Below are 23,911 nucleotides of genomic sequence, written 5' to 3' on the forward strand. Positions count from 1 at the left end.
GACCAGACGAAAGCACTAGGTCCAGTGTATGGCCAAGCTTGTGCGTGGGTGTGTAGGAAGGAACTGCAGATGCTGGTTTACACCGAAGATAGACACAAAAAGTAACTCAGCGGGTCAGGCAGCGTCTCTGGAGAAAAGGAACAGGTGACGTTTCGGGTCGAGACCCTTCTTCAGACTGAGAGTCAGTGGGGAGGGAAACTAGAGGCATGAAAAAGTTCAGGACAAATCAGAGCCGGCACTAATGACCAAGAAAGGTGGCTGTGGAAGATGTGATAACAAAGGGGCATATGGATGTGAACTGTGAAACAGGCAGGATGACCAGGGTGTGGGAGAGAGAGGGAGAGAGAGGGAATTCAGGAGTTATTTGAAACTAGAGAAATCAACATTCATACCGCTGGGCTGTAAGCTGCCCAAGCAAAATATGGGGAGCTGTTCCTCCAATTTGCGTGTGGCCACACTCTCACAGTGGAGGTGGCCCAGGACAGAGAGGTCAGTGTGGGAATGGGAAGGGGAAGTAAAATGTTTGGCAACTGCGAGTGTAGGTGTTCAGCGAAACGATCGGCCAGTCTCCGCTTCGGTTCGCCGAAATATAGTTGCCCACCCCGAGAAGAACAGGTACAGTAGATGAAGTTGGAGAAGGTGGAAGTGAATCCATTGTGAAGTTGGTGGTCAGCGTGGACTTGCTGGGCTGAGAGGCCCTGTTTCCATGCTGTATCTCCAAACCAAACTAAACCTAAACCAAGAGACTTTTGGATCGGCGCATGGACATGCGGGGAATGGAGGGGCATGGATATGTGCAGGCCGAGGAGATTACAATATGTTGACATCATGTTTTGTATGGACATCGTGGGCCGAAGGGCCTGTTCCTGTGCTGTATTGTTCTATTAAGAATAGAGTGTTGTCTCCCTGTTGCATGTAGTCAGTCAAACGCATGTGCCCGAGTTATTAGACTAGTTTCACTGTTGTCCTGGTGAGTTTCATTGTCTATAACTTGTTTTCATCTAGCTCACTGCTAACTCTGGCCTGTTTGCTTTCTCATCGTTACTTTTTTGTACATCTTGTTCTACATCACCGTCTATATCGCTCACTTTCCTTTCCCTTGACTCTTCGTCTGATGAATGGAATGCTTTATTGTCACATGTGATGGGGCACAGTGAAATTCTTTGCTTGAATACCCAATGTATACAAAAGAAGGGCCTCGACCCGAAACGTCACCTATTCCTTTCCTCTGACCCGCTGAGTTACTCCAGCTTTTTGTGCCTATCGCACTATTGCCAGACAGATTCTGAGGGGAAGTACTATCTTGTACCTTGGTGAGGAACAGTTTGCTGTTCAGCAGATTCGATAGCTGGACGAGCCCCTGCTCCACGGTCTGTCGCCGAGATTCGGGCACGTCCAGATCCCGCTGCAGAGGCGATTGCTTGTGTCCCGGGAAAAAGATGCGCTCGGCGTAGGTCTTGTAATCCAGGAATGGAATTCCAGTTCCCACCAGGTCACTGGAGAGGTCCATCATTTCAGTCATGAGGTCTTTTCACAGTTAATGAAGGGAACCCCAGGAGAGGACAAAAAACATTTGGTTAATGAGCTGGAAGCAAGGGGTAGAGTCAAAAGAGTTTTACTGTCATGTGTCCCAAAACGGAACAAGGAAATTCTTCCTTGCAGCAGCACAACAGATAAGTAAACATTGTACTCTGTAGAAAGCATAATAAGCAAGAGACATTCACAAATGATATTCATAATTACAGGGTAAAACAACAAATGAAATTAAGCCCCGACATGTTTTACGCAGGTACATGAAACAGGTACATGCAACCTACTTGCACACAAGCAATGCTACCTGTGAACTCTTTCTTGCATCGATCACGGACACTGGTTTCGAGATTCTCCAGTTGGATTTGTACTTTCTTGTAGTCTCTCAGAGCCTGCTTACTTTTCCGCCTAGCAGTGAGGAACAAGACCACGTTACTCTGACCAGGTACATTTGTGACATCTCCAGCAAGTTATAGCTCAGGCCCACCACGTACAATCCACAGGGCGACACAGTGGTAGAGTTGCTGCCTTACAGCGCCAGAGACCCGGGTTCCATCCTGACCAAGGGTGCTGTCTATACGGAGTTTGTACGTTCTCCCAGTCATTGCGTGTGTGTTCCCTAGGAGCTCCAGTTTCCTCCCGCACTCCAAAGACGCACAGCAGATTAATTTGGCTTCAGCAAGTTGTAAATTGTCCCGAGTGTGAAGGATAGTATTAGTGTATGGGGATCGCTGGTCATTGCGGACTTGGTGGGCCGAAGGGCCTGTTTCTATGCTGGAAATCTAAACTAAACACAGAGACAGGCTGGAGGAGCCAAACTGAGATAACACAGGCATTGCTATCGAGCCAATCATGAATAAAAGGCATGTCAAGATGCTAGATTTACTAACTGCGATAGTGGCTAATCTGCAAGGATGCCAGTGCTAAAAGAAAACACAGGAGGTTATAATATTACAGTTGATCCCTAGCAGTTAGAAGCACAAGCTTTGATCTCCCATAGTTTCAGGTGTCATTTGGGGTAACTCTTTAGTTCCCAGCCTGGAGAACCAGTGAAACACAAGGGGTGGCTCGTGGAAGGAAAATGGATTTTAGTTGAGTTTAGTTTAGAGATACAGCATGGAAACGGGGCCTACGGCCCACCGAGCCCGCGCCGACCATCGATCATCCATACACACCAAGGGCAATGAACAGAATTAACCTACAAACCTGCACGTCTTTGTAATGTGGGAGAAAACCGGAGTACCCGGAGCAAACCCACACGGTAACAGGGAGAACATACAAACTGCATTGAGACAGCATCCATAGTCAGAACCCGGGTCTTTGGCACTGTAAGGCAGCAACTCTACTGCTGCGCCACCTTTCTCCACCAGTTTTCCCCAAGTTATTTCAGACTGGACCATTTTCAGGCAGAGGACAAGGAAACAATCATCAGATTATCAACAAACAGCATTTAAATGGAGTCACAATGAACTGCAGATGCTGGAATCTTGAGCAAAACATCAAGTGCTGGAGTAATCCAACGGGGCAGAGAGCATCTGTGGATGGAATGGATAGACAGGGTCTGAAGAAGAGTGCCGACCCAAAATGTCAACTGTCTATTTCCCCCACAGATGCCGTCAGACCTGCTGGGTTAATCAAGCACTTTGAGATTTAATTAAAGAGCATGAATTATAAATAGAGCCCCATTAAATAGTTATTAACATTATGTCGGAATGGGAGCCTGGTTGGAAGGTTGAACTTGCAGCGTGGAGACCAGTGAACCACAGCCTACCTGTAAATGAGGACAATGATCAGGACAATCAATGCAACAATGGATGCTCCCACACCAAGTCCAATCTGAGCTTCCAGTGGAAAATTCGACTGACTCTCCGCATCATACTGGATCTTTCCCAGCATGAAGCTCAGTTTTCCCATTTGTACCTGCGAGACAAGGGTATGGGAATGAAGGAACATGAGGGAAAAAAAGAGGGAAAGAAGACTGTACATAAGAGAGACTTCAGTGTCAACTGATAACTATGCATTCTGTTCCTGTTTTGAAAGACATCTAACTACATAGAGCTGTGGGTGTAGCACAGCCCATCACACAGACCAGTCATAAGTTCATAAATTCACAAGTTATTGGAGCAGAATTAGGCCATTCAGCCCATCAAATCTACATGCCATTCAATCTTGGCTGATCTATCTTTCCCTCCCAACCCCATTTTCCTGCCTTCTCCCCATAACCCCCGACACCCGTACTAACCTGTCTTCTCATCATCGGCTCCATCTACACTTCATTTTGTCTTGGAAGAGCTACCGACACAAAACAAAGGCTTGCCCTACCCTGGTCATTGCTGCTTCTTCTCCTTGTTCCCATCGGACAGAAGATACAGAAGATTGAATGTGTGCCCCACCAGACTGAGGGACATCAAGGACGTTGCTAGAACTTGTGGGCCTGAGTTATCGGGAGAGGTTGGACAGACTAGTACTTAATTCCTTGGAGCGCAGGAGGCTGAAGGATGCTCATCGAGATGCATAAGATCATGAGGGGAATAGATAGGGTCTCCCTATCTATTCCCCTCATGATCTTATACACCTCGATGAGGCACAGAGTCTTTTACCCAGAGTCAGGAATCAAGAACCAGAGGACACGGGTTAAAATTGAGAGGGGAAAGATTTATTAGGAACCTGACGAGCAACCTTTTCTACACAGAAGGAGGTGAGTGTATGGAACAATACATCAGAGAAAGGAGTTGAGGCAGAAACTATAACAACATCTGGAAGATATTTGGACAGGTACAAGGCAAGGAAGGGTTTAGTGGGATGTGGACCAAACATGGGCAGCTGGGATCAACATAGATGGAGTAACTGGTCAGCATGGGAAAGTTGGGCAAAAGAGTCTGTTTCCATGCTGTTTGAGTCTATAACTACTTCTTCCCCACTGTTATCAGACATCAGACTTCTATAATCCAGGGTATTGTTCGATTCACCTCTACCCCATTACGAACATTGGACTTTGTCTTTGGAACAGGTACACTACAATCCTGAGAACTATATTCTGCACTCAGTCTCTTCCCCCTTTGCTCCACCTATTGCATCTGAGTTTGGCTTGACTGCATCAATGTACAGTATTATCTCGTTAACTAGTTTTGTTTATTGTCATGTGTACCGAGGAACAGTGAAGAGCTTTTTGTTGCGTGCTAACCAGTCAGTGTAAAGACGATACATGATTACAATTGAGCCGTCCACAGTGTACAGATACAGGATAAGTAAGAAATGCTGCTGCTGGCGTAGAGGTTTAAAAATAAAAAAATAAATAATAGTGGAGCGATTGTAATGGGTGATGGCAGATCCACTTCCGGGACCATCTGACTGAGAGTCGCCTGGCTGACCCTTGATGATGGATCTGACTTGATTTGACAGCGCGCAAAACAAACTTCTTCACTGCGCCATGGTACATGTGACAATAATCATACTAAAGCCACGTTCCCTATCAGCCAGGCCGCATACCGTGTTGAAGAGAGAGGCGCAGTCAACTTACGATGAATTCGGGCAGGGCGTCCGTGCTCTCTCGCTTGCTCCTCCTGCGCGGGGCGGGTTGCTCCAGGGGAGGTTCACAGTACAGGTGGTTCCCAGTCAGAGTCCGCACCAGGCACACCCCCTCACCCACCATGGCCACCACCTCTTCCTTCCAAATCGCCAGGTCCAGGTTTTCACCCTGAAGGCAAAAGATTCAGCGGGGAACAGCAATCAAAGGGTGGCTGGGCAGAGAACGAGACTCGCGGTGGCTCATGGTGAAATAAAGTCTGACTGCAGTGGGGTAACGGACCAAGGTGATGTTCAGTCTTACAGGCTGAGGGAGCAAACATATGGAGCTCGTGCAAGGAACAGAGAACTGCCAGCCTTTACAGCAGGTCGACGATTAGAAGGGGAATTTTATATTGTCTGTCATTTATGGTCTGAGGGGCAATCGAATCCCAGGGGAATTTAGTAGGGCTGCCTGGGGCAATTAAATCAGAGAGGAATAATGACAGACCATACAGAGCAGCACAGTAACGCAGAAAGAGTTGCTGCCTCACAGCGCCAGAGACCCGGGTTCGATCCTGACTATGGGTGCTGTCTGTGCGGAGTTTATACGCTCTCCCTGTGACCCCGTGGGTTTTCTTTGGATGGTCCAGTTTCCAAAGACGTGCAGGTTTGTCGGCTAATTGGCTTCTGTAAATTCTACCTAGTGTGTGGGATAGAACTAGTGTACAGGTGATGCAGGTCGGCATGGACTCGGTGGGCCGAAGGGCCTGTTTCCATGCTGTATCTCTAAACTAAACTAAAAAAGGAATAATAATTTCTAAGAGGGGATATATATATATTGGGGTGGGGCAAATTGAAGATAAGAAAAGTCTGAAGAAGGGTTTTGGTCCGAAAGGTTGCCTATTTCCTTCGCTCCATAGATGCTGCTGCACCTGCTGAGTTTCTCCAGCACTTTGTCTACCATAAGAAAATCTCATCACAGCCCAAAGCAGGTTTAATAAACAGATGATGGATTTTGAGGGAGGAATGTAATCAATTAAAGGATATTCATATTTTCCAAATGTTCCAAAATTCTCCAAAAGGGAAGAACTGCAGATTCTGGTTTAATCGAAAGGTAGACACAAAAAGCTGAAGTAACTCAGGTTCAGGCAGCATCTCAGGAGAAGAGGAAAAGGTGACATTTCAGGTCAAGACCCTTTCTTCAGACCTGAAGTTGTCGTTTGATATGAAGTTGGTACTGGTCTGAAGAAGGGTCTCGACCCAAAACATCACCTATTTATTTTCCAACAAGGATGAATTGGGAAAGCAAGATCACATTGCACAAACCTCCCACAAAACCCAGTCGAAATTCACAGTACCACCAGCATGACACAAAATATATTTTTGAAGAATATAGCAGTTTGTTACAGAATGATAACAATCAACTGATTAATGAGGAAATGAGACAATAGGAATATGTAATTAAAGAGGAGATGGTGTGTTTGAAGAACACATGAACCACACCCGAGCCTTAACAGTGTGCGTACACTGTTGTCGTCGGCAAGATAAAACCCTGTGTTATACTGAAGAAACATTACTATAAAGGTCACCTTACCTCGACAGAAAGGACACTGCCAGGCTTGTGCCTGTAAGGCTTCAGCGGGTCATCTGCGTTCAGCGGTTTCAAGATGGGGTCAGCCTTGTAGGTGAACTTGGTCGGACTGATGTCATTGAAATCGAAGCACAGGTTGTCCATGATGAAGTGCACGGAGATCAGGGCGTCATTGACGGGGGCTTCGATGGACGGCGTCCTGCACGTCATGAAGGAGGAGGAGTTCACCTGGCAGAACTCGAAGAACTGAAGGGGAAGCCGGAGGTGGGGGTTGGTGGGAGAGGGGGAAGAAACACTTCAGGGTGAGAATAACGCCACTGTATCGGCTATGGGTAACATTGCAACTACAGTTAGCAAGGTGATAAGTTCATAAGCGATTGGAGCAGAAATGGGCCATTTGGCCCATCAAGTGTTCATTCATGGCTGATCTATCTCTCCCTCCTAACCCCATTTGCCTGCCTTCACCCCGTAACCCGACACACGTACTAATCAAGAATCTATCCCTGCCTTAAAAATATCTGCCTTAATAATGGCTGGCATTACTACAATAATCACATTAACTTTATGTGAGGGTACACAAACTTGCTGGAGGAACTCAGCGGGTGCAGCAGCATCTATGGAGCGAAGGAAATAGGCGACGTTTCGGGCCGAAACCCAGAAGGGTTTCGGCCCGAAACGTCGCCTATTTCCTTCGCTCCATAGATGCTGCTGCACCCGCTGAGTTCCTCCAGCAAGTTTGTGTACCTTCGATATTCCAGCATCTGCAGTTCCCTTTTGAAAACTTTATGTGAGGGACTTACTTCGCAAACATAGCAGTGCAGGTAATATGCTTGAATGATGAAATAAAATGCATTAATTTAGTTTAGTTTAGAGATACAGAGCGTAAACGCCCTTCGGCCCACTGAGTCCACACCGACCAGCGATCCCTGTACACTAACACTATCCTACACTCACTCAATTTTACTGAAGCCAATTAACCTATAAACTTGTACATCTTTGGAGTGAATTATTCTGGTTTCTGCTTACTGACAATGTAATCTGAAGGTGGTTTTGTGAAGACCTCAGATCCATGTCTTGTTGCGACTCTAGAGAGCTTCACAGTTCCACGACAATCACTGTGCAGGAAGTCTAGACGGCTGGAAGAGACCAGTTTTTCTGGGTTTTGCAGCTTGAGCAACATCAGACACTGGCGCTGGCCAACGCTACCCTGGGTATCTCATGGAGAACATGTGGTGGCACGGTGATGCCGTGATAGAGTTGCTGCCTGCCTCACAGCGCCAGAGACCCAGGTTCCATCCTGACTACGGGTGCTGTTTGTACATTCTCCCTGTGACCACGTGGGTTTTCTCCGGGTGCTCCGGTTTCCTCCCACACTTCAAAGACGTGCAGACTTGTAGTTGAATTGGCTTATGTAAATGGCCCCCTCGCGTGTAGGATGCAAAACTGGGATAACATAGAACTAGTGTGATTTGGTGACCGGTGGTCGGTGTGGAACCGGTGGGCCGAAGGGCCTGTTTCATGATGTGTCTCTAAACTAAACATGCTTCATGCAGTAGGGCAACCACAGAGGTCAGTGCAATCAGGGGGGGGGGTGAACAATTGGCAGACATACAAAAATAATGAGCAATCTTCTCGTCCAGGGCAAATCCTCACCTCTTCTTGAGTGTATATTGCTCTCTAAACCTTTTGAAAGAAGAAGGTTTTCCAAGGAAGTGCAGCTGCAACCAAGATCACAGCACCATGGGTTGGTCGGGTGGTCAGGGGAGGAGAGCAATAGTTATCGGGCTTAGAGGTGCAGGCAGATGCTTTTACAGTTGCAGTTCCACATCAATGCCAACAGAGGGAAAACATGGGATATTGGATTTTCGGAAGGAAATTGCAAAGCAGCATGTCCAGACAGCAGTCCTAAGCTGCCATCCACCACAATGGAGACCCTCAGACTCCCTCTTCTCCCCTCTCCCATCAGGTAAGAAGTATAGAAGTATGAAAACGCATTTGTCCAGATTCTGGAACAGTTTCTTCTTTATACCTTTGGTAGAAGGTACTTTGCAGGACAATTCTCAGGGGGGCACTGGACAGGACTGTGAACGTTGGTGGACGGAGCAGTGCCGGGCCACAGGTGGGGAAACTGGGTTAGAGAAGGGGGGGCAGGACAATGGACAATGGACTCGCATGAATTGAAAATTAACATTTAAGATCAGGTGGGTAACAATTAAATCGTTGATTATCAACCCTCTTAGAGCAGGGTGGCACAGCGGTAGAGACCCCGGTTTGATCCTGACTACGGTGCTGTCTGAAGGGAGTTTGCACATTCTCCCCGTGACCTGCGTGGGTTTTCTCCGGGAGCTCTGGTTTCCTCCCACACTCCAAAGACATACAGGTTTGTAGGCAGTTTGGCTTGGTAAAATAGTAAAATTGTCCCTTGCGTGTGTAGGATAGTATTAGTGTGCGCGGATCACTGGTCAGCGTGGAATCGATGGACCGAATGGCCTGTTCACGTACTGTGTCTCTAAATTAAACTAAAACTAAAAGGCCCATGGGAATCCTGCCAGCTTCAAAATACTCCGCTCTTAGATGACCACAACTATCACAGCTTTGGGTTCTCATGTAATGTTGTTCAATCAATACTCCACTCTGCTGCTGATGCTGCTGATGCAGGATCAGGCAAGCAGCTGATGGAAAAGCCCACACCTTGATCACAACAGGTAACATCACATGCTGCCAGCGGTAAGCCTCTCATTTTGATCTTCAGCCAGTGACTAACAGATGAGGTGGTGAAATTATCTCAAGAGCTTCCTGCTGTCTAAGTCATAACACTCTGACAGCTTCAAAGTCTGCACCTGCTTTATTCCACCTCAAAGATTAATTGAAGAGATTCAACAATTTCAGATGAGAGGGAGAGGGGGAGGGGGGGAGAGGGGGAGGGAAGTTTCATGATACACATTCAATTAGCAGAATGCCTCCTTTATTTTGATCTGTTTGTTGCTGTAGTTGCATTTTTTCCCATCCCAGTCATTCGCTGCCGTGCAGCTAAGTCTGGGTGCGAGCCGAGACTGGAGTGTTCCTTCACAGATATTCAACATGTCAGGCCCAGCACACTGTGTTCATTAGCGGTGCAGAGATCACAGAGCAGCTGGATGAGAAGATCGTCATTTGACAGCTGCTTATGCATCTTTCCTGCAGACTACCCCTTTTAAACTCCGGGATCTGCTGCCGACTGGGATTGTCTCATTGTGCCTGTGTGACACTGTCCTTCTGTTGACTGTGACAAATTGCAGCGAATTGTGGACGCAGCCCAGACCATCACACAAACCAACCTGCCTTCCATCAACTCCATTCATACCTCACGCTACCTCAGCAAGGCCAGCAGCAAAATCGTTGCACCCTGGCCACTCTCTCTTCTCCCCTCTCCCATCGGGCAAAAGGTAGTGAACTGTGAAAACGCACACCTCCAGATTCAGGGACAGTTTCTTCCCAGCTGTAATCAGGCAACTGAACCATCCTACCACAACCCAGAGAGCAGTCCTGAGCTACCATGTCCCTCATTGTTGACACGTGGACTATATATGATCATACTTTACTGACCGTATCCTGCACTAAATGTTATTCCCTTATGTATCTGTACACTGTGAATGGCTCGATTGTAATCATGTATTGTCTTTCCGCTGACTGGTTAGCATGCAACACAAGCTTTTCACTGTACCTCGGTACACGTGACAATAAACTAAGCTGAAACTGAAAGTGAAACTGACATTTTTCTCCTGTTGACTGTGCCTATCTCAATGTTGTGTTTGCTGTGCCTGACTTATGGCGGCTCGCTGCATGCTGTTCCAGAGAGGAGCTATTATACCCACGTATAGTATGTTTGACCAGACAGCATGTCTCCGTGCATGTGACAATAAAGAAATAAACTACAAAGTCCTTCTGTCAACTGTGCCTGCCTCACACGGCTTCAGACTGTAGACTTTAGAGATGCAGTGTGGAAACAGCCCCTTTGGCCCACGGACTCTGCGTCGACCAACAATCACATCCTACCCCCCACACAAGGCACAATTTACAGAAACCAGTTAACCGACCAATCTGTACGTCTTTGGAGTGTGGAGTGTGGGAGGAAACCGGAGCACCTGGAGAAAATCCACGCGGCCACAGGGAGAATGTATAAACTCCGTACAGACAGCACCCATGGTCAGGATCGAACCTGGGTGGCTGGTGTTGTGGCAGCAACTCTACCGCTGCGCCACTGTGCTGCCCTCCTTTTGACTGCGCCTGTCCTGTACCGTCCACTGGCCAAATGTGCCACCCTTGCTCTGGGCCACCCTGTGGGGAATCTGCCTTACTTGGACTGCCATTTGACAGAATACGAGCCTCCTGCATGTACTCAAGGTCGGCTGCAGGAGGCTCTCCCGGGGGCAAGAAGCCTTAATGAACCGGAGAGGAGAGGGTCGGCTCGCTGGCAAACCCAGTGAGGGGGGGGGGGGAGGTGGGCAGATCGAGGACGAACTGCGGAGAGATGGTCAGGCTGCCGAGAACATAGAAGGACACGGCATGGGGGGGGGGGGGGGGGGGGGGCTGCCATGAACAAAGAGGAACCTGGTGAGGGGGGAGGGCACCTAGAACAGAGGGACCACCAGGACTATAATGAGTGCTTTGTCATTTTGTCGCCGCTAGATTTGTGATAACTCTGCATTTTTGTGTGTTGTATGCAAAAACACAGAATTTCACTGTACCTAGGTACGTGACTATAAAGTATCATTGGATCACAAGCCTGCCTAATCTAGATGCCTCGGCCACGATGCTGGTCACACTCTCCCTTCACTTCATCATGTTATCTGGTTGCTGCGAGCAGATGCCCCCACCTTGTGCAAACTCTTCTCAGAGCAACCGCGGTCCTTTGTCATCCTGCGCTTCCTCTTCCTCGGCCGGCTCGGCAACTTGGTCCATCTCCGCCGCCTCCCCTTCGGCAGTAACTGGACCATCATCTGTGGTGTCTGCACCGCGTCCAGGTTCTGGCCTCGCACGCTGATCACTCGCCCTCCTCTGCAACAGATCACAGCATGAGTTAACGGTCTTCATCATGGAGAGTCTCTCAAAGCTTTCTCACTTCACAATTACACCAACCATGGGCCATTGTGGACTCCACCCTTCCCGGGGTCACCTCATGAGCTCGTAATGTATAGGGGCAGAATTTGGCCATCATGCCTACTCTGCCATTCAATCATGGCTGTTACAGTATATCTGTCCCCCTCAACCCTATTCTCCTGCCTTCTCTCCACAACCCCTGGCACACTAAAGGGCCTGTCCCACTGTACGAGGTAATTCAAGAGCTCTCCCAAATTAAAAAAAAAAATCAAACTTGCGGTAAGCAGGTAGAATGTACGTAGCGGCTACGTTGGAGCTCGGGACGTCTCTTAGCGGCTCATAACGCTAACGGCAGGTACTCGGGAAACGCGGTAAGCTCGTGAAGATTGTTCAACATGTTGAAAAATGTCCACGAGAGCCCCGAGTACCTACGAGCGGCTATTACCGTAATTCTCCGAGTTCGAATCAGGGGAAACTCGGGAGAACTCTTGAATCAGCTCGTAGTGGGACAGGCCCTTTACTAATCAAGAATCTTTTGCCAGACCTGATTTGTTCTGGCCTTTTCTCGCCTAGTTTTCCCCTCCCCCCTACATTGTAGGGCCTGAAGAAGGTTTTCATCCCAAAACACCACCTATACTCCTTTACTCCAGTGATGCTGCCTGACCTGCTGAGTTACTCCAGCATCCTGTGTGTATCTTTGGTATAAACCAGCATCTGCAGCCCTTTGCTATACATTACGCCGACCAAGTTCGGCTCACTTCCCAATGCAGCAAACTGATATTTACTCGCTGAATGTAGCCTTGCCTCAGTGGTAGCACTCTTTCGTCAGAGGCAGACTGTCGTGGGTTCAAGTCCCACACATGGACCAGTATTCAGGGCTCCCACTCATTCCATGTCTGAGGGAGTGCTGCACTGCTGGAGGTATTGCCTGGATGATCAGACATCAAACCACAAACTTGTCTGCTCTCCGAGGCTGGAGGAACTCAGTGGCAATACTACAGAACCACATGCAGTGTCCTGGACAAGGTTGATCCTTCCATCAACATCATAAGCCAAGGGCAGCACGGTTACGCAGCCGGCAGAGCTGCTGCCTCCCAGTGCCAGAGATCCAGGTTCAATCCTGACCTCGGGTGCTGTCTGTGCGGAGTTTGCACGGTCTCCCTGCGACCATACGGGTTTCCTTCGGGTGCTCCGGTTTCCTCCCACATCCCAAAGAAGTGCGGATGTGCAGGTTAATTACTGTAAATTGTCCCCAGTGTGTAGGGAGTGGGGAGAAAAGTGGAATAACATAGAACTAGTGTGAATGGGTGATGGATGGTGGGTGTGGGCCCAGTGGAGCGAAGGGCCTGTTTCCACACTGTATCTCCAAACTAAACAGGCTGACCACTATTGGCATTATGCAGGCCTGCGCCGAGTAAATACAACACTATTTATCTCCAGTAATTGCACCCGTGGGAGAGTCCAGGACTAGAGGTCGTAGCCTCAGAATTAAAGGACGTTCTTTGAGGAAGGAGATGAGAAGGAATTTCTTTAATCAGAAGGTGGTGAATCTGTGGAATTCATCGCCACAGACGGCTGTGGTGGCCAAGTCAATGGATATTTTAAAAGAAGAGATAAATAGATTCTTGATTGGTACAGGTGTCAGGGGTTATGGGGAGAAGGCAGGAGAATGGGATTAAGAGGGAGAGATAGATCAGCCATGATTAAATGGAAGAATAGACTTAATGGGCCGAATGGCCTAATTCTGCTCCTATCACTTAGGACCTTATGCCTTTGGACATATTTTATTGCCAGTAAATGCAGGAGGCGGGAAAGAGGTTGGGAAAGGTGCTATATGGAGACAAGTCTTGCTTGGTGGAGGTTACATTGAGATTTTGTTCTTGTTTACTCTCTCCTCAGCCACCAGCTTCTGTGTGTCCATGAAACCCAGAGAAGAAACACGATGTCCCAGACTACAAAACTGTCAAAAATTTCCCACATTTGAAAAGTTTTCAACAAGAATATGGGCAGGGGAACACAGAGCACCTTCCAAAAGACTATACAGGGGGCTAGATGAACCCTCAGCTTACCAGCATTAGAGCAGACATTCATCATAAAAGTATGGAAAATGATGAAAGACATTGATAGGGTTGAAGGTCAGAATCATTTCCCAGGGTGGAAATGTCACAAACTGTAGGGCGCAGCTTCGAGGTGAATGGGGCAAATATTGAAGCAAATATGCAGGACAATGTTGTCTTCTTCTACACAGATGCAGACAGACACAGGGTGGTGGAGACCTGAACACACTGCCCGGGGGTGGTGGTGGTGGAGGCAGATGCAATTGTCACGTTTGAGGGGCTTTTAGATAGGCACATGAATATGCAGGGGATGGAGGAACATGGATGACGTGCAGGCAGACGAGGTTAGTTTACCTTGGCTTCATGTTCGGCACAAACATTGCGGGCTAAAGGGCCTGGTTCTGTGCTGCACTGCTTGCAACCCTTGCAGGGCCCAATTCCCCAACCATCCATTCACCCCACACCCGCAGCTCACCGACCCCACCCTGACCATACCGTGGCCCAGTGGTCATGCTAACCCCACCAGTGCTGCGTCTCATCCCACCTCCAGTTGGTTCGCCCCACCCTCTTCATCCCTTTGACCCCAACCCAACCATGATCCCAGGCCTGTACTTGCTGGAGTTTAGAAGGATGAGGGGAGGACATCATTGAAACTTACCGAATAGCAAAAGGCTATAGAGTGGATGTGGAGAGGATGTTAACACTAGTGAGAGAGTCTCGGACTAGAGGGCATAGTCTCAGAATAAAAGGACGCACCTTGAGAAAGGAGATGAGGAGGAATTTCTTTAGTCGGGGGGTGGTGAATCTGTGGAATTCTTTGCCACAGATGTCTGTGGCGGCCAAGTCAATGGATATTTTACAGGTGGAGGTTGACTGATTCTTGGTTAATACGGGTGTCAGGGGTTATGGGGAGAAGGCAGGAGAATGGGGATGAGGCGGAAAGACAGATCAACCATGATTGAATGGCGGAGTAGACTTGATGGGCTGAATGGCCTAATTCTGCTCCGATAACATGAACTAGCTACTGTTCAGGACTTGACGAATCTCCCTCGCATGTTTGACAATGGTATGAAGGAGAAGCTCGCTCTCAATCCGGCCAGATTCAACTCCACCCAATACCTCAGCAGGGTACCTCCACTCCACCCAATACCTCAGCAGGGTACCTCAACTCCACCCAATACCTCAGCAGCAGGCACGCATAAGGCCATAAGGAATAGGAGTACAATTAGGCCATTCGGCCCATCAAGTCTACTCTGCCGTTCAATCATGGCTGATCTTTCTCTCCATCCTAACCCCATTCTCCTGCCTTCTCCCCGAAACCCCTAACAACCATAATAATCAAAAATCTCATCCCAAAAGACCACTGGAGTGTCACAAGGTAGCGCAGTCGGTGCCTAGGAAATTCCAGTCACCGACTTCTCGATACAAAGTGGTTTAGTTTTGCTTTGCGTTCATCTTAAAAAACATCTCACCCCAGGAAGCTCTTGTCTGGCTGTACGATAGTGATGTTTGGATCCTCAATGTAAGTGTAGAAGACATCCTTCAGTCTCTTGGGCACCTCACCGTACATGGCTGTGACAGGAAGGTCACCAGTCTGATTGTAGGCTGTAGTGAAGCACTGGATGTGGCCGTCCTCCACCGTACGATTGCTGCCCAGAGAAAAGGTCAAGTGACAGGGTTAACCAAGAGAGCCCTCCAGAAAATCAACCCCAATTATTTATCATTTACATGATCACCAAAACCTCTCTTTTAAAGGCGGCACAACAGTGCAGCTGGTGGAGCTGCTGCCTCGCTGTGCCAGAGAACCGTGTTCGACCCTGACCGACCCCGACCCTGGTCCGAGAACACTAACGCAATTATCAAAAAAGCTCATCAGCGCCTCTACTTCCTGAGAAGATTACGGAGAGTCGGATTGTCAAGGAAGACTCTCTCTAACTTCTACAGGTGCACAGTCGAGAGCATGCTGACCGGTTGCATCGTGGCTTGGTTCGGAAATTTGAGCGCCCTGGAGAGGAAAAGACTACAAAAAGTAGTAAACACTGCCCAGTCCATCATCGGCTCTGACCTTCCTTCCATCGAGGGGATTTATCGCAGTCGCTGCCTCAAAAAGGCTGGCAGTATCATCAAAGACCCACACCATCCTGGCCACACACTCATCTCCCTGCTACCTTCAGGTAGAAGGTACAGGAGCCTGAAAACTGCAACAACCAGGTTCAGGAATAGCTACTTCCCCTCAGCCATCAGGCTATTAAACCTGGCTCGGACAAAACTCTGATTATTAGCAACCACTTTCTGTTATTTGCACTACCAGTTTATTTATTCATTCATGTGTGTATATATTTATATCATGGTATATGGACACATTTATCTGTTTTGTAGTAAATGCCTACTATTTTCTGTGTGCTTAAGCAAAGCAAGAATTTCATTGTCCTATACAGGGACACATGACAATAAACTCACTTGAACTTGAACACTTGAATTTGCATGCTCTCCCTTTGACTGCGTGGGTTTCCCCCAGGTGCTCTGGTTTCCCCACACATCCCATAGTTGTGTGGCTTTGTAAGATAATTGGCCTCTGTTAATTGCCCCGAGTGTGCAGGGAGTGAATAAGAAAGTGGAATAACTGAATACCAAAGTGAGGGCTCGCAAATCAATTGGCCTCTGTAAAATTGCCCCTCATGAGTAGGGAGCAGATGTGTAAAATGGGATAACATTGAACTGGTGTGAACGGGTGAAGGATGGTCAGCATTGACTCAGTGGGCCGAAGGGCCTGATTTCATGCTGTATCTTTCAATCAATTTAATTCAATCAATACCTGGAGCACAAATAAATAAAACTCTGGGAATCACTGGTCAATATGTCAGCATTAAGTCAACCCTCACAAAATAAACCAGGAGCATCCCAAGGTCAAGTACAATGAAGTCAAGAGCAATCATTGAGGACATTGGAATTGGCCTCCAAAGCCTTTTGTTGGAGATCATGAAACCACTGATCCTGAGTGTTACTTGGTGACCTCTGCTGGAAGGGGCATAGATGGACATGAGGTGGAATATGATCTGAATCAAATCTGCTGCCTTCTGACATCCAATATTCAGACTTGAGCTCATTAAAAGCCACTTTGATGAAGTTAATTAGCAATGTTAATCGTCGGAAAGGTGGATTAGGAAGAAGTATTGCCGGCATAAGCCAGTATCTTCTTGTAACATGTGCGGTACACAGGATCACCACGTGTTCTGGAGGATTTCACAGCTTCTCATCAGCAACGCAGACACTTACATGAGACAGGGGAGGTCACCGACAAACACCTTGACATCACTTCGTCTGCCAGTAAGCAACTTGACACCATTGAGGACAAGAGACGTTCCCCCAGCTCTGGGGCCATGAGATGGTGAGATGGACTCCAGCACTGGGTTCTGGAGAAGGAACAAAGTCAGGCAGGCTGCTTAATGACTTGATACACTGGTCTAGACAGGAGCATAACCATATGGTCGACAACAAATATTGCACTCTTGAAAACACAAACTCTACAATCATTCAATGCAGGTAAAGAAACAAATTCATATTAGCACAAGGTGAAATTGTTACAGTCCTGGTTCCCTCTGATTAGAAATACTTCAAAACTGAGTTAGTACATTTTGGGTTAGTCTGAAGAATAGTTTCAATCGAAACATCATCTGTCCATTTCCCTCCACAGATGCTGCCTGTCCTATTGAATTCCTCCAACAGTTTTTTTTTTACCCCACACTTAATATCGGAAGAAGAGTGCCGAACCAAAACGCCACCTATCCATGTTCTCCAGAGATGCTGCCTGACCTGCTGAGTTACTCCAGCACTTTGTTTTTTTTGTATTATCCAGTTCATTGTGGCTACGTGTTATTCACCTCCAGGCTCCCTTTCATTATTGCTTGTCATCCTGGGATGGTGATACATCTTGCTGGGCTTATGCGTAGCAAGGTGGCACAGCGGTGGAGTTGCTGCCTTAAAGCGCCAGAGACACGGTTTGATCCTGACCAAGGCTGCTGTCTATACGGAGTTTGTACCTTCTCCCAGTGACAGCGTGGGATTTCTCCGGGTGCTCCTACAAATATGCACAAAGGCGTGCATGTTTGTAGGTTAATTGGCTTCTGTAAATTGCCCCTATTGTGTAGGATGGAGCTAGTGTAAGGGTGATCGCCGGTCGGCACAGACTTGATGGGCCGAAGGGCCAGTTACTGCGCGCTATATCTAAAACTAAGGATCACAGAATTCCGGGCCTGTGACTTGGACGTCCCCCAGGTTTGTTATCTTCCTGATAGGTGCGTGACCAGGAATCACCCCAGAGTTATTGCTGTGTCTGCTGGACCTGAGGGTTCCCGCTTAGATTAGTTTATTATCGTCACGTGTACCGAGGGACAGTGAAAAGCTTTTTGTGTCGCGTGCTGTCCACTCAACAAGACAACTATACATGATTACAACCAAGCCATCCATAGTCTACAGATACAGGATGAAGGGAGCTGACACTGGACTGAGTTGTTCAGCTGGTGAGCAAAGTACTGGCCCAGCTGCTCCAGCATGTGCTGGTTCTGAGGCACGGCTATTGTAGAGGATTGTAATCATTCTCTCTTCCCTAACAGAGAACTTGGAACAGTACAGGTAGATGACCTTCAATCTCTGCGCAGAACATGATGCCAAGACCAACTCTTATCTGCCTGCGCAAGATCCATATCCCGCCATTCCCCATGGATCCATGTGCCAATCCAAAGGTATCTTTGAGTCTTCTATTCCTTGGAGTACAGGAGGATGAGGGGTGATCTTATAGAGGTGTACAAGATTATGAGAGGAATAGATCGGGTAGATGCACAGAGTCTCTTGTCCAGAGTAACTGAATCGAGGACCAGAGGATATAGGTTTAAGATGAAGGGGAAAAGATTTACTAGGGATCTGAGGGGTAACTTTTTCACACAAAGGGTGGTGGGTGTATGGAACAAGCTGCCGGCGGAGGTAGTTGAAGCAGGGACTATCCCAACATTTAAGAAGGTACATGGATAGGATAGGGTTGGAGGGATATGGACCAAACATAGGCAGGTGGGGCGAGTGTAGCTGGGACATGTTGGCCAGTGTAGGCAATGGTCCGTTTCCACACTGTCATTCTATGACCATGACTCTAAATACCACTGTTGTATCTACCTCCAGGCACCCACCACCCTCTGTGTAAAATAACTTGCCTGAATATCTCCTTTAAACATTCCCGCTCTCATCTAAAAGCCATGCCCTCTCTAGTGTTTTGAGATTTCATCTTTGTCATATCCATCACATATCATAGGAAAGCTTCTGGATTCAACAGGGAAACAAAAAATACCAGAGAAAGAAAATGCAGTGAATTTCCCACTCACCTGATATATAAAAAGTTGTGTGGAGCTGCTGGCACCACCGCCTGTTAATTTCACCGTGACTTCTCCTGACATCTCTACTCCGCTGGGTTCAGTGAGGCAAATGATCCTGCAACAGAGACTCATCATCCTTAGCTGCACTGTGGATGCGGTGTGTATGACAGACTGTATCATTGTCCCCAAGGTCAATGCATAACATCAAAGAGCACCAATGCAGACCAAACACCGCACTAACACGAGTGGTGCAGCTGGTATAGCCGCTGCCTCCCAGCGGCAGAGGCCCAGCTTTGATCCTGACCTCGTGCGCTGTCCATGTGGAGTTTGCACGTCGCCCCTGTGACGGCTTGGACTTCCTCCCGCATCCCATGAATTGTGGGTTTGTAAGTTAATTGGCCTCTGTAAATCGCCCCAAATGCGTAGAGTGGATGCGAAAGTGGGATTACATAGAACTAGTGTGAACGGGTGATCGGTGGTCGACGTGGACTCAGCAGGTCAAAGGGCATGTTTCCATGCTGTATCTCTAAACTAAACGTGAAGTAACGGATGACTCATTATGTGCTGACATATTTTCAGCAAGTGGTCTGAGAAGGGATGGTGGGTGTTGTCATGTAACTTGAGGCCGACCCTCAAGAGTCCTTCATGTACCATTGTCAATCCAACATCGCTCTTAGTTTGAACAGACATAGAGCACTCAGGCCCACAAGCTTAATGGCCTGACCCACTTTCACGACCTAATTCACGACCTTTTTTAGTCGTGGACATTTTTCATCAGGCTAGAAAAACGCCCCGACCTACTTCATGCCATGAGTACCTACAACTAGCATCACGGCCTGCTACGACCTCGTGATGCCCATGCTGTGAGTACGAGTCAAAGGCAAACTCGGCAGAGGTCGTGAATTAGGTCGTGAAAGTGGGATAGGCCCTTGACTTCATTCAGTTAGATCATGTACCTCGCTTAATCCTCTTCATCATCTACATCCTCCCCCTTGGTCAGATACTCCGCCACTTCAATCTGGACTTCCACTGTTACGCTGATAACACCCAGATCTACCTTGGCACCAAATCCCCCCACAACCCCCCCCTCTCCCATATCAACTCCTGTTTGTCAGCTATAAAAACCTGGATGCAACATAATTTCCTCAAACTCAACAGCGATAAGACAGAATTCCTCCTCATAGGCTCCAAAGCCACACTCAACAAAATTAATAACCCACTCTCACCATCACTGTCTCCCCAGGCCCGCAGCCTTGGCGTGATCTTTGATTCCACCCTCTCCCTTGAGACTCACAGCCGCCATGTCATTAAAACCTCCTTCTTTCATCTCAGCAACATCGCCAAACTCAGACCCTCTCTCACACCGCCCGCTGCTGAAAGACTCATCCATGCCTTCATCTCCTCCCGACTGGACTATTGCAACTCACTTCTCCTTGGCATCAGCTCCACCTACATCAACCGACTCCAACTGGTCCAGAACGCAGCCGCCCGACTCATCACCCATACCAAATCCTGGCATCACATCACTCCAGTCCTCAAACAACTTCACTGACTTCCCATCTCCCACCGGATCAACTACAAAATCCTGATCCTCACCTACAAAGCCCTCCACCATCTGGCCCCCCCATATCTCACTGACCTCCTCTCCCCCTACCAACCCTCACGGTCCCTCAGATCCACATCAGCCGGTCTCCTCTCCATCCACAAGTCCAACCTCCGCAGATTTGGGGACAGAGCCTTCTCCAGGGCAACTCCCAGGCTCTGGAACTCCCTCCCCCAACTGATCCGCAATTCCGTGTCCCTCACCATCTTCCAGTCCCGCCTCAAGACCCATCTCTTCACCTCTGCCTATCCTTAGCCCCACGTGCCGTCCCTTTTCATCTGTGCATTAATTGCCTCATACTGTGTTTTGTATTGAATTCTGTATTTACTTTGTGTACTAGTCATGTCTCTACTATTTATTTCATTCCCCTTACAGGTTTTTCCTTTACCTGATAAATTTTTGTAAGGTGTCCTTGAGATTCTTGAAAGACGCCCATAAATAAAATGTATTATTATTATTAATCTTCATCATGTTGTGAAACTCTTATGTAATAAAAAAAACACATTGGTGCAGAAAGCTCTCTTGACATTCTTTGATAGGAATATTAAATATTAAAAAGGGCTCTTGCTTTATCATCAATTCCCTCCAGCAGCATCTCCCGCAGCACAACAAAGGATTATCACTTGCATAAGTCTCGCGTTTGTCCTTGTATCTCACCAAGCCATAGCTAACACTTCAGCTAGTCTGGCTATATCATTGACTATGTCTTTGCTGGTAAATTATCAATTAGAGTAATGATTGCAACTAGCAGTTGGGATGAGACATCAAATAAAATGCCACATCTTGTTTTAAGCTCCCAGGACTCTGTATTTCCGCAAATATACCTTATTATAGTATCACCAGGAATCAAGGGTGTTCCATATGGCAACGCTAGTCACTAGTTTATAGTCACAGCAAACCGAATGCCAATCCAGTCACATCCTACCTTTTTAAAAATATTTTCACTCGTATTTTTAGTGACAGAATCCCTCCATTCTTGAATATCCCGCTAAGAAAACCACATGGCTTGGACAAAAATCTACAGGTGCCAACACATGTCCCCGTCACATCCAGCCATGAGTTAGACATGTTAGAATCAGAACATTCATCGCAATTCTTCCATGCAGCGACACACGCTTGGCCGAGTCTGGCCATGTGGAGGAAATCTGTTGTAGCAGAGGTCAGAGGATGACATTGTCCACCATGCTTCTGCATGATCTTCATCTCTAACGTGTACCTGAAGACATAGGTATCCATTGAGGATTAGGGGCCAGGTTAATTATGGAGACTTTCAACCATCTCCAAATGCGCAAGTTAAATATATCGTGGAATAAATTCCACCTGCATGAATAAGTGGAGCTCCAACATTGACTATTGAGCATAGAAGTTGGGAGATCATGTTGCAGTTGTATAAGCCGTTGGTGAGACCACATTTAGAGTATTGTGTTCGGTTCTGGACACCATGTTATAGGCAAGAAGTTGTCAAGCCGGAAAGGGTACAGAGGAGATTTACGAGGATGTTGCCAGGACTAGAGGGTCTGAGCTACAGTACAGGGAGAAGTTGAGTAGGCTGGGTCTCCATTCCATGGAGCACAGGAGGATGAGGAGTGATCTTATAGCAGTGTATAAAATCATGAGAGGAATAGATCGGGTAGACGCACAGAGTCTCTTGCCCAGAGTAGGTGAATCGAGGACCAAAGGACATAGATTTAAGGTGAAGGGGAAAAGATTTAATAGGAATCTGAGGGGTAACCTTTTTCACACAAAGGGTGGTGGGTGTATGGAACAAGCTGCCTGAGATGGAAGTTGAAGCAGGAACCATCTCAACATTTAAGAGACAGTTAGACAGGTAATGTACATGGGTAGGACAGGTTTGGAGGGATATGGACCAAACGCAGGCAGGTGGGACAAGTGTTGGCAGGTGTGGGCGAGTTGGGCCTGTTTCCACACTGTATCACTCTATGACTCTATAACAGTAGTGATCTGTACAAGAAGCAGTCCATTATAAATATTCACTCCCTCTAGCACCTGTACACCAATATTTGCAGTGTGTACTATCTGCAAGGCAGAAGCCCACCAATGCACAAAATGCATTTCCCAAAGCTATAACTTCCATTGTCTAGAAAGGATAAATTCAGCAGGAATATTGCAACACGTCCACCGTCAGGATCCATACTGTCACACAACACCCTCTCTCGGGGATAAGGTCAGATCGTAAGAAATAGGAGTAGATTTAGACCATTTGGCCCATCAAGTGTACTCCATCATTCAATCATGGCTTATCTATCTCTCCCTCCCAACTCCATTCTCCTGCCTTCTCCCCATGACCTCTGCCACCTCGCTGGTCCATCATCAGGGTTGGATCTAAATCCCAGGCCAACAGTACTGGGGGCACACCTTCATTTGTGGGTCAAGATGGCGGCTCATTGCCCAAAGCCACGTGGGATGGGCATCGGATGCCAGGCTTGTCCCATCAATGAAAACCAAAAATGGAAAACATGCTATAAAGATTGAACTGATCAAGAAATTTATTTCAAGGTGCTTGGGTTCAATGCTCACCGGCTCGCAAGGGTTTCCGAAACACAACAGCAAGTGACTGACCTGGTGGAGACCTCGTACTTCAGCGGATCGGCACGGCACGGGATACCAGCGACCGTCACCATGTTCTGGATGTCCTCGAATCTCTGGCCCAAGTTGGAACCGATGATGGTTAGCATGGTGCCACCTTCCTGCAGTCCTGACAAAGGCTCAATCTGCAAAGGCAAACATTCCGTGTCACAGGGCGGCACAGCTGGTAGAGCCGCAGCCTCACAACGCCACAGACTCAATCTTGACCACGGGTGCTGCCTGTGTGGAGTTTGCACATTTTAGTGGGTCAAGCAGCACCTGTGGAGCAAAGAGGCAGGTGTATGGTGGAGAGCATACTGACTGGTTGCGTCATAGTCTGGTTTGATACCTTAAATCCCTAAGAATGAAGGAGGCTGTAGAAAATGGTGGACATTGCCAAAGAATTATGAAGTTTGTTATGAAAGAGGCTTGGATGGAGGAGAATGTTATACCCTATATCTGTGTGCTGTGGATTGCTTGATTGTATGTGTGTATAGTCTTGTCTTTGCAAGTAAACAGAAACTTTTCACTGTACCTCGGTAAACTGAATGAAAGGCTGCAGAATCATTGCCGGGCCTATCACAAGTATTGACCT

The 23,911-nt window shown here is 47.6% G+C and overlaps 1 protein-coding gene across 2 annotated transcripts in view; it reads right to left on the bottom strand.

Annotated features, from left to right (window-relative positions):
• plxnb1 (plexin B1) overlaps nt 1-23,911 on the bottom strand; it is a 259,521-nt gene that overhangs the window by 30,899 nt on the left and 204,711 nt on the right. For both annotated transcript variants that reach the window (XM_033037130.1, XM_033037129.1), the window contains exons 16-25: nt 23,311-23,462; nt 19,137-19,242; nt 17,041-17,177; nt 15,237-15,413; nt 11,485-11,665; nt 6,632-6,874; nt 5,051-5,227; nt 3,302-3,450; nt 1,838-1,938; nt 1,310-1,527 (exon numbers count right to left, since the gene is read on the bottom strand). In XM_033037130.1, the coding sequence (XP_032893021.1) occupies nt 1,310-1,527; nt 1,838-1,938; nt 3,302-3,450; nt 5,051-5,227; nt 6,632-6,874; nt 11,485-11,665; nt 15,237-15,413; nt 17,041-17,177; nt 19,137-19,242; nt 23,311-23,462 (1,641 nt within the window). The remainder of the gene's footprint in view (nt 1-1,309; nt 1,528-1,837; nt 1,939-3,301; nt 3,451-5,050; nt 5,228-6,631; nt 6,875-11,484; nt 11,666-15,236; nt 15,414-17,040; nt 17,178-19,136; nt 19,243-23,310; nt 23,463-23,911) is intronic.

The sequence above is a fragment of the Amblyraja radiata genome, chromosome 18, assembly GCF_010909765.2.
Source record: "Amblyraja radiata isolate CabotCenter1 chromosome 18, sAmbRad1.1.pri, whole genome shotgun sequence".
NCBI classification, from domain to species: domain Eukaryota; kingdom Metazoa; phylum Chordata; class Chondrichthyes; order Rajiformes; family Rajidae; genus Amblyraja; species Amblyraja radiata.